Source organism: Mytilus galloprovincialis, chromosome 13 (assembly GCF_965363235.1).
Source record: "Mytilus galloprovincialis chromosome 13, xbMytGall1.hap1.1, whole genome shotgun sequence".
NCBI classification, from domain to species: Eukaryota; Metazoa; Mollusca; class Bivalvia; order Mytilida; family Mytilidae; genus Mytilus; species Mytilus galloprovincialis.
Genome location: NC_134850.1, coordinates 65720660 through 65739302, shown reverse-complemented (window position 1 = coordinate 65739302; position 18643 = coordinate 65720660). Strand labels below are relative to the sequence as shown.

Genomic DNA, 18643 nt, shown 5'->3' with positions numbered 1-18643 from the left:
ATCCAGGATAGTTTATGAATCTAATAAAATTGAGAAAGGAAATGGTGAATATGTCAAAGCGACAACCACCCGACCATATAGCAAACAACAGCCGAAGGCAACCAATGGGTCTTCAATGTAGCGAGAATTCCCGCACCCGTAGGTGTCCTTCAGCTGGCCCCTAAAATATGCATAATAGTACAGTGATAATGGACGTCATACTAAACTCCGAATTATACACAAGAAACTAAAATTCAAAATCATACAAGACTAACAAAGGCCAGAGGCTCCTGACTTGGGACAGGCGCAAAATTGCGGCGGGGTTAAACATGTTTATGAGATCTCAACCCTCCCCCTATACCTCTAGCCAATGTAGAAAAGTAAAAGAATAACAATACGCACATTAAAATTCAGTTCAAGAGAAGTCCGAGTCTGATGTCAAAAGATGTAACAAAAGAAAATAAATAAAATGACAATAATACATAAATAACAACAGACTACTAGCAGTTAACTGACATGCCAGCTCCAGACCTCAATTAAACTGATTGAAAGATTATGTCTTCATCATATGAATATCAGGTACAATCCCTCCCGTTAGGGGTTTAGTATCATACTATCATAAAATATATGAGAAGAACATAACCCGTGTCATGCCAACAACTGTTTTTTAAATGTTTTATAAACTTTAACTGCAGACTGTATGCAATGTTAACTGGAAGAAAAACTAATAAAATTGAGAAAGGAAATGGTGAATATGTCAAAGCGACAACCACCCGACCATAGAGCAAACAACAGCCGAAGGCAACCAATGGGTCTTCAATGTAGCGAGGATTCCCGCACCCGTAGGTGTCCTTCAGCTGGCCCCTAAAATATGCATAATAGTACAGTGATAATGGACGTCATACTAAACTCCGAATTATACACAAGAAACTAAAATTTAAAATCATACAAGACTAACAAAGGCCAGAGGCTCCTGACTTGGGACAGGCGCAAAATTGCGGCGGGGTTAAACATGTTTATGAGATCTCAACCCTCCCCCTATACCTCTAGCCAATGTAGAAAAGTAAAAGAATAACAATACGCACATTAAAATTCAGTTCAAGAGAAGTCCGAGTCTGATGTCAAAAGATGTAACAAAAGAAAATAAATAAAATGACAATAATACATAAATAACAACAGACTACTAGCAGTTAACTGACAAGCCAGCTCCAGACCTCAATTAAACTGATTGAAAGATTATGTCTTCATCATATGAATATCAGGTACAATCCCTCCCGTTAGGGGTTTAGTATCATACTATCATAAAATATATGAGAAGAACATAACCCGTGTCATGCCAACAACTGTTTTTTTAGAAATAAATGTGTTTAGTTCCGATGCAAAGACCCTATCAGTGAATCAATGTTAAAGCCAAAATATGCAATCTTTAATGACCTGACAACAGTATCGTAACTATATCCCCTTTTAATAAGTCTATTTAAAGGTTTTGTTAGTTTCTGAGGAGAATACTGACATTTTTGTGCTTTATAAAGAATATTTCCATAAAATTTTGGATGTGAAATACCTGAACGTATAAGATGTCTGCATGTTGAGTTATATTTACGAATTATTTCCTTATACCGGTGATAAAATTTAGTAAATGTTTTGACCAGTTTGTGATATCGAAAACCCTGGTGTAATAATTTTTCAGTAATACATAAATTTCTCTCGCTAAAATCTAATACATTGTTACATACACGAGCGAATCGTACAAGTTGAGATATATAAACACCATAAGATGGTGACAAGGGAACGTCACCATCTAAAAATGGATAATTAACAATAGGAAATGAAAAATCATCTCTTTTATCATAAATTTTTGTATTAAGGTGGATCCCTACAGATATAGCAAATTTTTTTTCACCATTGAATTTTTCTTAAAATTTGCATACATATACTATGCAATGGCCTCTATGAAAATTTGAGTTAAAAATAGTATGTCACCAGACTCGTTTCCATGGTAACGGTCACCAAAGTTGGTACATCACGTGTATGCATAAATACATACTTGATGTAGAAACTCTGGATTTTTTTCAAGCCTTTGAAAGTATTTTGAAGGGTTTGTTCTTCATTTATTACAAAATTATTATTTAAAATGTAAATAAAACACAAATAATGGCAGTTTTATTCATTTTCATTGATTTCGTCTCTAATTTCATCAACACTGCTCCACAAAAAAAAACACAGATTTTGTTAAAAATTTCTATTTTTCTTAAATTTCCAAAAAAATGGTCCAATGAATATTTTTTTAAATTTGACATAAGATGGTCATAACAATGAGCTTTAAAAAGAAATTAAAAAAAATATGGGTCACCAGACTATTTTTTGCACGAAAAATGTTTTTGTGACCCCTAACGAAACAGTGATCAACAGCAGTTTTTTGTATATCTTTCATCATCGGTGATCAAAGTGTGACATATGTTGTCATATCCTTTGTTAAACTAACACAGAATAATACAGTTTCACAAGGCAATCAAATGAGAACAATTTTTTGGTTTCTATGAACAACGGTTACCATGGCAACAGGACATGAAGTTGAAAAATTCAAGTTTTTGCATTGTTCTGATGTGCAAGATTAACAACCTAACAGACAATGGCAGATCAAATATCATGATTTCAGACCAACAACACATGGCTTCTATGTAAATGTAAACAAATATTATGATACATTGTAAGGCAGCTTATATTAGCATTACTGTGGTCTTAAATGAGCAAAATAAATTACTCAGAAGTTAGCGAAAATCACCAAATATATTTTTTTTGAAATTATCGATTCATAGGTAACAGTCATGCAAGTAAATGGATTAAAAAAGACTTTGTCACCTTTTCCACAATTAATGATTTAAGTTTGATGAAGCATAATGATAATACATTATATATTTCAGTTGTCATAGTAACATAACCAAAAAATGATGAAATTATAACTTTTTCAAAGGTTTTTCAACTTTCTTTATTTTGAATGCCTCAATAATCAAGCAAACATATAACTGTTATATTTACAAATGTGTAAATAGTTTACTCCTCTGATTCAGTCAAGTACTTATTGATAGTCATAGCATTATTAGAGTTCACTGTGTCACTGTGTGACTCTGTCAGTCAAAATTATCAATCCTTCCATATTGAATAGTACATGTTGCTCCCAGTCAGATATAGCATATTACTATTAGTGGCAATTCTTTTCTTTCAAAATCTTTGTTTTCTGGTTATCTGTTTGCCTCTCTAATTTCTTATTCATACTTTCCCAAATTTTCTACGTAAATTTTCCAGGGGAACATTCTGTTGCTGCATTTACCTGAAAGTTTAATTTATTTATTTGTAATGAAAAGGTGTAATATATACTAATAAACTACTAAATCTATATAATATTTCAGTGAGTGCAAAATTAATCCAATCATGCATTACAACATCAATTTAAAAAGATTATATTATACCTGACTAACAAAGGTACTCATTAAGAGTTTTATAATATGATATATGGCCAGGTTTTTGAAGTGATTGCAATAATTAGGTCAGCTGATGGGTATGCATTTTATATTGCTTTTGCATATGATGGCCATCCTTTTTAGTGGTTTTTGTTTTGTGAACAATGGCAATTTGGAATGCAAAAATTGACAATATAAATGATATAGGGAGCATAATAGGGTCCAATGCAAATAAATTCAAGGTATACATGTATATTTAATAGGTGTGACCTTTACCATATATGTGTAACTTAAATCAAAACAGTTGAACTGTTCTTTTTGGTAAAAATTTACATATATACAGCATGTGACCAAGTTTGAAATAAACATAAGTTATCTACATCACATAGTTATCTTCATTGTCAGAATTGTGGCACATAAGAACCAGTGGCAGTCTTGATAATATACTTTGTATTTAAATTATAAAATAAAGTACAAATCAATAGTGTAAAATGTGGATCACTGTGACCTTCTTTTACCTGGAAGCTGAGTTCCTTACTGAGACTCTGAGAGTGTATATATAAGTTTGCATGATCTGACACCTTTTAGTTGCTGAGATATACATTTGTTGTATATGAAATTGGATGTTTAATGTAACCAAAGTCAGTGGAGTGGAAAATGTAGGTCAGTGACATCTGTGTACAAGTTTACATGATCCTACATTTTATAGTTGAGTCTACTAAATATATTGTCCAAAAAGAAATGTTATAAATGCCTGCAAAACACCATTATCAGATTAAAAAACCTAAGTTTTTTTTTTCAAAGGTAACTACATGTAATTATCCTAAAATGTATGTATTTACCATTGACAGTCATCCTTCATTTTTCTACAAAACTGCTGCTAATAACCTGCTGTTAAATGATGACCATGAGACCTACAATTGATAACAAATATAACAAAAATTAAATAAGTAAATTAATATAATCAGATAATATAGGATTCATAAAAAGTGAGAGTTTTATATTACTTTTTATCAATGTTGGTTGTTCAATATCAAAATAGTGAAAATAATGATAAAAAAAGCCATATTCCATATAATAACAAGAGCATTGTTAAGTATGGCATCCTCTCACCATAGAAGACTGTTGCTTTCACATGGGTGTTTAGAATCTACAATGTCCACTTTCACCTTGACATTTGGGAATATCTTTTCTATTAATAAAGTTAAAGTCTAAATTCTTTAAATTTACCTGTATTACTTTCATAGTTTCAACCAGTACCAAACATTTGCAATTCTGCAACATAACTAGCTTCAACCTAATGAAAAAAAGTGATAACAAATATATATAAATAAAAGTGCATGCAGTGTTCAAATACTATAGCTAAAACATATTACATTTAAAATTAACTGGAAACTCAGGCTGTTAACAATGAAATTTGTAATAATAATATGTATAAAGGCTTTCAAATCCAAATAGGTTTCATTAAATTTGTTGAAATTATACATTAATATAGATTTCATTTAATAAATTATACATATGTAACTAATTCTAGTTCAATATTTTTGTTGAAACAAATTCTGTCATGTTCTATACATGAAAGTCTTCAAGTATATATAACAATGCTTTACCACAAAATTGATTTGAAATATTGACCCTAAACTTGAAATTATTACCAAGATCTGTTAATTCATTTTTATGACTGCTTAAGTGCAAATATGAATATAATTATGGTCCTCATTATATACTTTATATCTACTTAGGAAAATTTATGAATTATATGACTAAAGGTTTAATTACCTTCCAATTATTCATTAAATTAACCATGTTTAAAACTGTTTCTTCTTTTGAATTTATTTACAGGATTCTTTTGCAACTGCAAATATTTTCTTTCCAGTTTAATTCTCCTTTTTCTTTAAGTATGGCTGATGAATTCACAGACAGTACATTCAATCCATTAAGGAAATTGTTGAAATGTGTGGCACAAATTCCTGCATGTATCATTCCTGAAAAATATGATATGAAATGTCAGTCTGCACAAGTACATGTATTGGTTAATTAGATAAACTATAAACTATTTAGACTTGAGTTCATAATTTTATTTGGAATATACAATTGATTTTTTCAATTTATATTTATATAATATGATTGTGAATTCATGTTTACCTTTATTCTTATAGATCACAGACTCACATTTATTTCTAATAATGTGGAATGAGGGTGGGTGCCCCCCTTCTTAATTTTCTTTTTTGCCTTCATGCATTATCCTGCATTCTACACATCATTCTAAATGACTAAATTTGTAAGGTTTCCGACCACTTGGTCTCTGATCACATGCAAAAGATGACTTAATATGAAAATTCTGATTATAAAATAAAGAAAACTAATATTTTGAGTTGGTAAAACATTATTTTTGTGAATGAATCATTGTGACTGCAATTGTTTACTTTTTCAATTCTAATTTTATTTATGGTTATATAATTGCTACCAAATAAGTATTTACAAAATAATCCTCTCCTTTTGGATGCAAAACTAAAAAGCCCCTTATGTATAGATGTCTTTGTGTACATTGCAAAAATGATAAATAACTTCCAGGGGCAAAATTCCAGAAAAATTACTAAGTCCAGCTTCATAAAAAATTTGGGCAGCACTTCCCCTCAAAATAAAGCTTTTTACCCTCAAACCACATAAACCCCAGACCATAATAGAGGGGAATTAAAGAAAGAAAAAGAGAGGTGTGGGGCAGGTTCATTTATTCAAGACATGAAACCATACACCTTCTCCAACAAGTAAAATGTGTTAAAGTCTAAAGAGAATATATAATAAAGAGAAAATTGAACTCTCTTACCATGTGCAGCTTTTGAATTGATAACAAATCCACCAGTCCCATTTTCCCCCTCGTTTCTACACTGTCACACATGATATGCAGGTTACATGCACTGCAGCTACAACGATATGGTATGGACAAAATGCTCCACGGCCTCCACCTCCTGGTCCAAGCTTTGAAGGTCGTATTTCCGTTCACAGACAGTATCCGCAGGGGACAGTTTTGCATCTTAACAAACATATTCTGCGCTAGGTGATCATCAGAGCTAGCCGTCGACCTTCTTTCCAGGTTCCGTCAAACATAACATCACTGTCTGTGATCGGACGCCGAATTTCTCCAACTCTCAAAAACTTATATCATATGATATTATAAGTTGAGAATCATTTAAGACTGTGTGAACTTTCAGGCTGAAGCTATTCATATTCTTTATTTTTAAAGAACGCATGCATTTATCCTTTATGATAAACCTTCCTTTCTTTCTTCTGAGCGATGGCTGTAACTTGGAAGTTGTTTACACACGTTGACAACAGACGACATCGGAACTGTTACCGTGACCTAGATATACAGGCGATATATCCTAAATTTTTAAACGGGAACCAGTTTTACATCAGTAAAATGTTGTTATCTCCCTTAGTATCGGAAGTCACCTTAAGCTTCCCGTTTATGATATAGATATCAAGATCGAGGAAAGGGCAGTGGTCATTGTTATCATTAGCTTTATTTAAAGTAAGTTCTACAGGATAAATTTCTTTAGTATACATACTGAAGTCGTCATTATTTAGAGCCAATATATCATCCAAATATCTAAAAGTATTGTTAAATTTTTGTATCAAATGTTGTTTTGATGGGTCTTTGCTAATTTTAGTCATAAATTGTAACTCATAACAATACAAAAACAGGTCCGCAATAAGTGGTGCACAGTTAGTCCCCATTGGAATTCCAATAACTTGACGATATACGGAATCTCCAAAGCGAACAAAAATGTTATCAAGTAAAAATTCAAGTGCATAAATAGTATCAAAGCATGTCCAATTGACATAGTTCTTTTGTTTATTGCTACTAAAAAATGATCTAAAAGAGTTTGAACATATGTACTCGCATTCCGACTTTTTAAATGCCCAGTTAAGTCCATTTATAAGTAAAATACGGAAAAAGTGAATTTTTTTTTCACAAAATTTACTTCTGAATAATATCTTATGATCAGAAACAAGCTTATGTCTAAGTTTGGTAGAAATCCAGGATAGTTTAAGAACATTATAAAAATTTTAAAAACTTAAACCACAGAGTGAATGTTTTGTTTCTGGCCAAAAAAAGTAAGTCCATTTATAAGTAAAATACGGAAAAGTGGAAATTTATTTTTACAAAATTTTCTTCTTGATACTATCTTATGATCATAAACAAGCTTCTGTCCAAGTTTGGTACAAATCAAGGATAGTTTATGAAAGTTATTAAAATTTTAAAAACTTTAACCACAGAGTGAATGTAATGTTTCCTCGCAGAAAAACTAAGTCCATTTATAAGTAAAATACGGAAAAAATGGAATTTTATTTTTACAAAATTTACTTCTGGATACTTTCTTATGATCATAAACAAGCTTCTGTCCAAGTTTGGTAGAAATTCAGTATAGTTTAAGAAAGTTATTAAAATTTCAAAAACTTTAACCACAGAGTGAATATTTGTGGACGCCGCCGCCGCCGACGACGGAATGTAGGATCGCTTAGTCTCGCTTTTTCGACTAAAGTCGAAGGCTCGACAAAAATGCTTATTTGGGCCCTTTTTTTGGCCACTAATTCTAATCCCAACCTTCCCTTTGTGGTCTCAAACCTTGTGTTTAAATTCATAGATTTCTATTTTCTTATACTAAAGTGATTGTGCAAAAACCAAATGTCTTTGGACAATGATGACATGATACCAATATACCATCGAATTGAAAATTGTATATTGAGCAATGTTTCGTACTTGACTAGGGTATGTATGGTTTACTTTTTAAATTGTGACTTGGATGGAGAGTTGTCTCATTGGTACTCATACCACATATTATATCTATATATAATACCACTGGCAGTACTCAGAATACTGAGAAAGTTTTAACTATTTACTTGTTTTGCTTTCATGAATATCCCAGTGTTAAGTTTAGACATGTTAGAGCTTTATCAACATGATCAAATATCTAGTAATATATTTCAAATATGCTATTACTCATAAATCTGCATGCTTATTTCTGGTTGGTTGTTTTTATAAGTTAACATTCTCTTTTCATTTTTAATCCAAATTGAAAAAAAAATAAAGGGGAAACAACTGTGTTTAGAATTTTACCACTGGACCTGATTTCCTCGGCTATCATCTTTTGAGCTTCAGCACTAAAAGGATCTGCATTCATTAACTGTATTCTTTCCATTTCCTTTTCTTTCCTTTCTCTTGTCTGTCTTTGTAAAACATCTTTGAATTTTTCTGGAAATAGGTATACATATAAAAAATCACAAATGTATCATTATTTACATTTTTAATGCATGTAATGTATGTCATTCCTTAATGACCAACAAAATGTTCATTTTTACTTAACTGACAGATCTTAAGTATCTTTAAATCACTGATGTACAAAATGTAGTGACATTTATCCACAAATGTTGGAAGTAAGAGTTGTCTTTCTTTAATAATCACCTATTTAAGTACAGTAAAACCTGTATAAACAGGCCGGCTACGGGACTATGAAAAAGGGCCGGTTTGGACAGTGAGCCGGTTTATTCAGGTTTCCGTTTTTGACCGGAAGTTAATGACTTGTGACGTCCGACATTTTGCATGTAAAAGTTCTCTCTGATTGTAAATTATATCTGATAAATTAAAATACTTTCACTTCGTTTTTCATTGTTTGCATTTGCATCATAATTGCTCGCGTTGTTTGGATTGTAAGACCAGAGTTTTGATTTACTCCCATGATCAATAATTTGAAATGTTGGAATGGATGATTAAAAAGCCAGAATATTATCAAACGTAATTTCATCACTTTCGAAACGTTGTCATACAGTGTACAATATCCATTGATTGTTGTCATCCGGGTGTTTTTCATTATGAAGGTCATTTGTTTAGGGGTTCACAACAGGGAACCCAGGATTTCGAAATCACAATGTGAATTTCTAACTCCGCAATTTTAATTTGTTTATCCAAGTTAAAACGTAAGTTCAATCCGAGATATATTCGGTGTCTTTTCGTTTAATTGACAAGTTTATAATGTTTTGATAAATAATACAGCTCACTACTGTACGATTGTAGATTCACAGTTTGACACCTGACTAATTGATTATCAAATATGTTTTGATTGCATATCGATCATTGAAATTAATTAGACAAACCGGTTTTGACAGGTAATAATTAATGTAATTAAGAGTATTGGGACTTCATAATTAGACCGGAATTCGGAATACACGGGGTCCGGTTTACAAAGGGTATTTTAACAAAGACTTTGAATGGAAAAATATGGGACTTTCATTTTCGGCTGGAATGGACAGGAATCCGGTTTATTCAGGGTCTGGTTTAATCAGGTTTGACTGTAGTACAAAAAAATCACTAGACTAAGTGATTTAATTTTATAGTAGTTTTAAATTTACAATACTAATGATCCAGACTAAAGTTATCAGAACCAATTCCTGTGTTGATAGGATGACTGGTCATGTCAGGTGATGACCTTGAACTGAATCTGGGATAATTACATACAAATCACTTGTTAAGTACATGTACATGTATCATACCATTACCAGTAACCTCTTTTTTCTATAAAAACCACCCCACTTTTTTAAATAGTATTATTTTAATTACCCCGGTGCCCACTTGTTTACCAATTTAGGTCATGTGGATTGATTGAACGACGAAGAAACGCTAAAACTTTTTTCACCAAATGTATAAAAGATTATGTATGCCAATTTCGTCTAATCTAATATTACATTTTAACATTTTGTACTTCAGCATGATTTTATGTATTGTTTTAACCCTGATGACGGTGCCCTAGGCACCGAAACTTGATCAATAAATTTCTGCAGCAGTCCCTAAAGTGTTGTTGTTATAAGACTTTCTACATTTTATGTTTTTTATCATAACGACCCTGCATACCCTCGGGTATCCACTTTATGGACTCTACCGTACTACAGACTCACCAGGCGTTGGTTCACTTTCGTTTGTAATTAATATTACATTTGTTATAAAGTATTGCATGCAGAGGAGATATTCATAAAATGTATGACAACAATGAAAGCCAAGCTCTCATGATCATGGTCCAAGGAGATGCTAGATGAAGATATAAAAGAAAACTTCTGTGTCATTTGGACTCCTGTGAAGAGTTGTCTCATTGTCAGTCATAACACATTGATATAGGAAGATGTGGTATGAGTGCCAATAAGACAACTCTCCAACCAAGTAACAATTTTTTTTTAAAGTAAACCATTAAAGGTAAAGGTACAGCCTTTAACGTGGAGCCTTGAATTGGATCACACCGAACAGCAAGTTATAAAGGGCCCCAAAAATTACTAGTGTAAAACCATTCAAACAGGGAAATCAACGGTCTAATATGTCAATGTATGTATATACATGTATACATCTATATACATGTATACATCTTCTTATTTTTGTAATTATTACATTTTTTAAAGTTTCTTTTAATTACTCTACCACACATTTGTTACATTACTAAATAGGGTTAGCTATAGCCATGCAGGCATGGATAAGGTTAATTTTACTTATTATCTGCATGTAACTAACCCTTTTTAGTTGGGTTTGTTTTCATCAATTTTCCAGAATTCAAAATTATTTCAGATTCAAATAATTCCTCGTTTTAAAGATGTATACTGAAAATATGAAGTAAAATACCAAAGGTTCCATTTATTAAGGCCTCTGCCAACTCTGGATTTCTTTCCCGTAGAAGTGAAAGTTCATGTGGATTTTTCAACAGCAATTCTCTGATATAAGCAGGATCTTCAGGGTCTGGGGGCTGGTTTCTAGCTGCAGACTGTTGACTAGTCCCTGGTATTGGTACACTGCCGAAATCTATGTCAAAACCTGCAAAAATAGCAAATAAAAAGGTACTCAACACTTTTCTTACAAAATCAATACACAATTTAATAATATATAGCAAACATATATGTGCGAAAGTGAAAGATGGCCAACATGATTGGGTGAGCTTATTAAAAAAAAACATTAAATACAAATTTCTTTATATCTAATTAAAAAAAAATGTTTTCTTTTCACAAAATAGTCTTCTTGTCGCTTTTCGTCGCTAAATTAGTAAATAGTGAGACCCCCTGATTCTACTTTTTCAAAGAGAAAGTGTTTTTATTAGTCAGTACTTTCATATATATTAGTAAATGATTTTGAAAAAAAATCTTCATTTCATATCAATAATGAATACGATTTTGATTACCTCCTTGCCTAGGCATAGACTGTTGTAAACCTTGAGAACCTCTATTGTGCTGAAGCAGTAACATGTCCCCATGTTTTATCCCATAACTTGACAGGGAGCGTTTGTCATCTTGAATGGGTTTTCCGTTCCATGTTATGCCAATTTCCCTAGCGGGTATGCCTATTTCAAATTCACACAATGCTTTAAAATTCTCTAATTCTAAATCATCGCTCACATCTAGCGTGAAAATTTGATCTGACAGTGTTGTCACAGTTATTTGCATTTTTCGAAAATTGTGTTCATGGAACTTCCTGTTCCCTCATTGCACATGCGCAATTTTACGGTATTCAGAAAACTGTGATGTCGATCCCGCACCTGTTACCTTCTGTAAATCATCCGAAATTTGAAAAGATAAATCTTTTACTTAAAAAAAATTTCTTGGTATAATTGTCTCATAATCTTTTAAGGCTGGGAATTGATCCTTTTTTATAATAAAATTGAGAATGGAAATGGGGAATGTGTCATCGAGACAACAACCCGACAAGAGCAGAAAACAGAATACGAAAAGACTGATTATATTTGACCCAACCAAAACCTTTTAGAAGCCTGTGGTAAATATTTGTACGGACTTGAACGAAATAAAGTCTTTAAAGTCCTGCTAAAAATTAAAAATTAAATTTTTTTTTTTAACTGTTTACTTTATAGACATTTTAAACCTTACTAGATTAGGTAATTTTATTCAGCTTCAACTAACTTTTCTATAAGATATAGAATATGTTAACTGTGCCACTTGCTGGAGGATGAAAAACAGTTTCTCTATTTGAAAATTGTTTCGGTACTGTCTTACAATTTTACGTCTATAATCCTTGAACAAAAAAGAAAAAGACTTGCTGAACCCATCTTTCATGGAACCTGTTAAAATAGTTTGCTCCTTTATGAAACATTCATTAGAGGGCAGAAGTTTTATAACTTTTGTCCACGTCGGTTCAATTCAGTTTTATAATTATATTTTATGCATACATTTTCGATTTGTTTATATGTCACAAACTGATTATGTTATATGACCAAAGATAATTATTTTATTAAAAGACCCTGAAATTCTTCCAGGAGAGTTTTTTTTCTATGTTAGACCATGGTAGACTATTTTTCAATCCTTTTTTCTGCCCACGCAATACCAATAATTAATCAACAAATTTAGTTTTCTTTATATTTCCTTTCGTAGCCTAATTTTTTTTTAAATAGGTACAAATGTATCAAGCCAAGCTATTCGCTTCACATGTAGAGAAAAACACCATGCAGCTTCTGGTAACTAATCGGGTCTACTGAGCTAATGGGTATTGTCTGCTTCATGTAACACAGATGATCATTCAAAGAAATAACCATTCAAAGTCATTTACGAGGCTAGAGCTGAAGACTGACAAAGACAATGGGCTTCTGACTTACTAGAGACGCAAAATATATGACGGGGGTTAAACATGTTTTGTGAGATCTCAAATCCCCATTATACCTCTAGCTAATGTGGTATTAACAAGCACACTACAAAACGCAAAGACAAACTCAGTTTAAAAAAAAACATGCAGCTTTTGCTTGCCAAACCAGAACTCAAAGAAAAACAACATAGACGTACAAGCCAAAAGCTAATATTTTTGTACAAGGTTGGTTCGGGGCTTGTTCTTGCTATTGATCCAGAGGATTGTTAGAAATCAGTAAACATGAAAGAACATCACCATCACAGCTAAAATGTTTGATAAATTTCAATCATCAAACATTTTCGAAAAACAAGTGAGGAACTATAAAAAGTGTTTTGATATTTATTTTTTTGGACTATAGACAGCAGAAACCACATATAGAAGACAATGTTGTGCGCGCAACAAGCGTAATTAGTTTTTAATATGCCCTCTTAAATCGTCAATAGGTCGACGGCGCCTTCAACCCGTTGTATTAAAGACGATATTGGTTACAACGACGTTTAAATATATATGCAGATGAAAAATAACAGTTTTTGTTGTTGCTGAGAAATATTCCTTATAATACCAGCCCATTCAAAATATCATATTGTATATTTATTTGTAATTCTGGTACAATGAAGTATCTAGTATATTGTATAAAAGATGTTCAATAGACAATTCGTGTCTCTTATATAATATTGGTTTTCTCTTTAATTGACAAATGTGTGTTAGACAAACCATTTACACCATATAAGTGTTCAGTGTACGGTAAGACTGACGAAAAAAATGTATGGCCAAATATAAGTGTAAGGACAAATTCATATTTGTGATTTTACATTTTACTTTGCACATGTAGATATAAAATTATGAAAGCTTTTGACGAAAGAACCATAACATAATTCTGGTAATTATATTTGTAAAGATCGTGATGTTTTTAGTAATTCTTTATACGTGCAAACTATTTTGATTAAAAAATGTGACAAAATGGTAATGCGCATCATTTCAAACAAATACCACACCGCATCATCTTGATCGTATATAAAATCATTTACACGAAATTTTACACGGAAAAGACAACAGTTAGATTTAATGTAAAACCTTATTTTTGTCACGTTATAAATGTTTATAACAAAATATTTTGAAGAAATAGTAGGAAATGTTCAACCGAATTATTTAACACTATGTATAAAGTGAAAACAACAAGTTTCACAGTTTCATAAACTGCCGTCGGAAACAAGATCGTATAGGTGACATTTTTGGAGAAACATATATCAAGGTAAGTTTTATTACGTTAAGATAAATAAAAAACAACAACATATCATTGATTGATTTATTGATTGATTTTCTTATAATCTAAATAAAAAAATATATCTTAATATAATCTGTTTTTCCAAAGAATACACAAACGCTTTATAAAGCAAAATGCTAATTACTGCGAAACTTCTAGCTTTCATTACCAAGTCTTTATGCTTGGAGACCTACATCGGAAAAGAGTATACGAATAACACTAATGCCACTACAGCAGAAATAATAACATATTCCTTGACTAGTCTTCATGCTTGAGGACCTACATCGAAAAAGATTACGAATTACACAAGTGCTACTGCAACAGATAGAACATATTTCTTTGTATATAAACTTTGACTAGTCTTCTTGCACGGAGACCTGCATTGAAAAAGATTACGAATTACACTACTGAAGCAGATAGAACATATTCCTTTGTATATATGAACTTTGACTCGTCTTCTTGCACGGAGACCTGCATTGAAAAAGATTACGAATTACACTACTGAAGCAGATAGAACATATTCCTTTGTATATGAACTTTGAGTAGTCTTCTTGCACGGAGACCTGCATTGAAAAAGATTAAGAATTACACTACTGCAGCAGATGGACCAGATTGTCTTCAAAAATGAGCCCAACTTGTACCGTTTAACAAGCTTTAAAAGGCAACGACATGATAAATTTAATACAATTCAAATGAGAAACCTAACGGCCTGATTCACGAACAAAACCGTTGAATAATTTTTTTTTATGGCATACACAGCAACAAACAACGACCTCCGAATTAGAGGCTACTGCTTTGGGACACGGACATACATAATGTGGCGGGGATAAACACATGTGCTGACACCAGCCCTCCCCATAAAATAGGACATAGGACAGTTGGGTAACAGCACAACATAAGAACAAAAAAAAACATAATGTTTGTCTGTTTGTCTGTCGTATTGTGCCGCTTTGCGTCTTTTGCACATGTTTTGTATTTGATAGGCTGTTGCATCATTGGCTGGGGTTTAATATACAAAAAAAATCTTTAAACAAATTAAAAACTATTTTGAGATATTATTTTTTTCCCCGAGGCCACTGACTTTCATCAAAAAGAAAATAATACGTGTTTAGTTTTATAATTAATTAACTTACAGCTTTATCTGTGTTTGATTATCACTAAATTAAGTCACTGATTTATCACCCCCCCCCCCCCCCCCCGAATTTATACTAAATATATAATACATAAGGTAAGTTGATTTAATTTTATTTCCGGCCATTCATCCACATACAATATTGTTTACGTTTTATTTCCATTCAACCACCGTGATATACTATTGTTTATGTTTCATTTTAGTATGCATCAGCTTATTACTTTGTGGGTTCTCGTTGGAATGGTGGCGACACAAGTACTTCCCCCTCTAGGCGAAATTGGTAAGATATACGATTTATTTTACGATAGATATTAAGGCTCCATTGATTGTTTTAGTTCATGGGGACCGTTGTTCATGTGTGTTATTTCCCTGGGACAAACCTTTTTCCATCTTAAGTCAACAACAAAATATTATTTCCAAAACATAAGGAAAAATCTTTGTTTTACAAGGAAACATAATTTTCTATTTACTTTCCTTCTTTTAAAAGACCATAACCTCCTAGAAACTCGATCAGTGTTATATTCAATTGCAATAAATATGTAATGTACAATTATTTTTCCCCAAGTACACTTCCTTGCTTGATTTATTCCGTTAAAACGAAGTCGAGACCCTATTATTATTTTACATCAATAAAACGGAGATTTTTGTATCAACAGCATAAAAATCTATGGAGTAAAAATTAGAAATTTGATAACGTTTTTATCCGATTTTATGTGTTTTCTATACAAATGGGCACCTTTTTTGAAAGAATTCAATCAGTAATTTTTATTGGTGAAAAAAGAAATAAAGGCAATTTTTTTTCGATTTTCAGATACAGTTCAACGAGTCAAAGGTGTATGCTTAATCTTAAGACAATCTGTGATGTAGCCCATTTACTGTAACTTGACGCTATTTTATATTTTGTTCTGTACATGAAATATAAAACCAGATATAACACTAAAAGCTACTTTTCTCCCCGATACAAACGTATTGGAATTGGCTGTGTACATTTACCTTTGAACATAAATGTATTTTTTCTTCTTTTCAACAGAGCCATTAGAAGAACCATGCCAATGTATTCGGAGTTGCTGTCAACATCATTTACAACTCCGAAGGATTCCGGGTTTACCTTTCGATCCTCTTAGATTTAGCTATCAGTGTTGCGGGTGTATTGACTGTCCTCCTCAAGTTCCAAGGAATCCCGAAAGTGAATTTCCTGTTGTTACTATTTTAAACGGACAACTTATTGAACTTGATGGTAACTGATATTGTGCCATTAAATATTATCTTCTTTTTCGTTAGTTGTGCTATAGTTGACCCTTTAATCTTCTATATCAGGAGGTCATTCTGATCCAAAAGTGAGTTCTGGATTCCATCTTGCAATGAGAGCTGAAACACGATTTTTTATTTAAATAAGGCAGCAACCATTTGATTTTTAATTTAAGCATTACATATAGTGACAGCTGAGGTTGAAACCAACTGCTATTTTTACTCATAATCTAGTGGGCATGTTTTCGATTGATCGTATAGATAGGCGCTAAGAAATGCTTATCAAGCTCACATGACCCTTAATACCAGGCGCATCTAACAAGTAAAAAATACCAAAACTCACATGGACCTAAGGACCAGTTGATCTAACAAGTAAAACGTAACATGAGTAAATGCTTATCAGGCTCACATGATCTAACAAGAAAATAAATACCAATAGTTTATGGAAAATAAGAAGATAATTACCAATGAGACCACAATCCAACAGAGACTAAATGTCGCAATCAATTATATGAAATCTTACTGCCTTCTACTATGGGATGATGCAATAACATATAAGTAGCTTTTAAAAAAAAATACACAATGACAAAATGTAAAAACAATCAACCCTGGAAAGATTATACAAAATTTACAAAACAATTAACCAAAAACAAATATGTAAGACAGTGACGAACGTCAACCACTGAATTACAGTACTAAAATGAATACGTTTTAACTGAGAGTTTTTTTGTATGTCATATGCTATATGAATTTTATCTCATTCTTACAAATAAAGCGAGAGTGGGTATGCTTTAGTGAGGCCTGTTAACAGATTCTCAAGATCGTAACTGTCACAAAATAAATTGAAAAAGTTCTTTGACATGATATTGGTTTTAGAATAAATTAAGCCTTTAAAATTTAAAGGCAAAGAAACTTTTAAGAACTAGAACAATTAGAATTATAATTTTTAACAATTATTATAAATAAGTTACATACAAAATCATTTTGTATAACAATGAAGAAATTTGAGAAGACGTTAGCGGAAGATGTTTTTCTTCCTGCTTTCTTGTATATTTTCATTGGCCCAAAGAACACACACCTTAATGATCCTTAATGTTACACAATTGCAATTATAAAGGTCATGTTATATAATCTTACATTTTTTTCGTGAGAGTGAATTAATGAAATGTTACTTTTCATTTAATGCACTGAAGCATAAAGATATAAATATCTTTTTACAACCACTTTTGATCATAGAAATAAAATTACAAAATTGATACGAGGAAAACACGATATTAGTGTCTTTTTACCATGCTTACGTCCAACAGTTTATGCTTAAGCTTCCTAGGTTAGTGGTAAAAAATGATTTTATTTTGTGATTGGTTTAAAATGTAGGTTTTTGTTACATTTAGTGAAAATAAAATTAAAAAGCTAGATCTTGAGAAAATACTGCATTTCTAGTACCATTAGTACACTCCTGAAATACTCTTTTGAAAACATTTATAACTTTAATAGAACGCATCTGATGTTTAGAACCAGTAAAATATAAGATAATTTTTACGTAAAAATCTCATTCGCCATGATCATTGGAATGTGTTTTTTTTTTTATCTACCTGTGCTGCATAAAGAAATTATCAAAATCGTTGTAGAAGAAAAAGTCAAAAGTCATTAAAAAAAAGGTTTGGTTCCCATGCTTTTAATACATAATGATTGAATAATCATTTGAATACAGGTTTGTGCTATTTTACCTCACCTTCGTATTTTGTAAAACGTTATCTAATGATCTAGATAACCATGATAACATACCATGATAAAACTTGATATTTAAGGTCAACATATTTTGATGTGTCATAAAAAAAATCTATCGGATTAAAAATGTGGGGTTTCCCTTTAAATTTTATATTTTTATGTGTAAT

At 31.8% G+C, this 18643-nt stretch overlaps 1 protein-coding gene and 2 long non-coding RNA genes across 4 annotated transcripts in view; 1 reads left to right on the top strand and 2 right to left on the bottom strand.

The window, feature by feature from the left end:
* LOC143057538 (protein DDI1 homolog 2-like) overlaps positions 1-11962 on the bottom strand; it is a 30864-nt gene extending 18902 nt beyond the window's left edge. For both annotated transcript variants that reach the window (XM_076230849.1, XM_076230850.1), the window contains exons 1-3: positions 11654-11962; positions 11104-11292; positions 8571-8697 (exon numbers count right to left, since the gene is read on the bottom strand). In XM_076230849.1, the coding sequence (XP_076086964.1) occupies positions 8571-8697; positions 11104-11292; positions 11654-11915 (578 nt within the window). In that variant the 5' untranslated portion in view covers positions 11916-11962. The remainder of the gene's footprint in view (positions 1-8570; positions 8698-11103; positions 11293-11653) is intronic.
* Positions 3136-6407, bottom strand: LOC143056729 (uncharacterized). Its single transcript, XR_012972480.1, has 5 exons — positions 6268-6407; positions 5220-5425; positions 4671-4737; positions 4283-4354; positions 3136-3310 (listed from the first exon to the last, which is right to left on the bottom strand). It is a non-coding gene; the product is annotated as an uncharacterized LOC143056729 (long non-coding RNA).
* A 2184-nt stretch (positions 11963-14146) lies between the features above and the next one.
* LOC143057033 (uncharacterized) lies at positions 14147-16772 on the top strand. The gene is made up of 3 exons (XR_012972607.1): positions 14147-14356; positions 15704-15780; positions 16531-16772. It is a non-coding gene; the product is annotated as an uncharacterized LOC143057033 (long non-coding RNA).
* The last annotated feature ends 1871 nt before the right edge of the window (positions 16773-18643 follow it).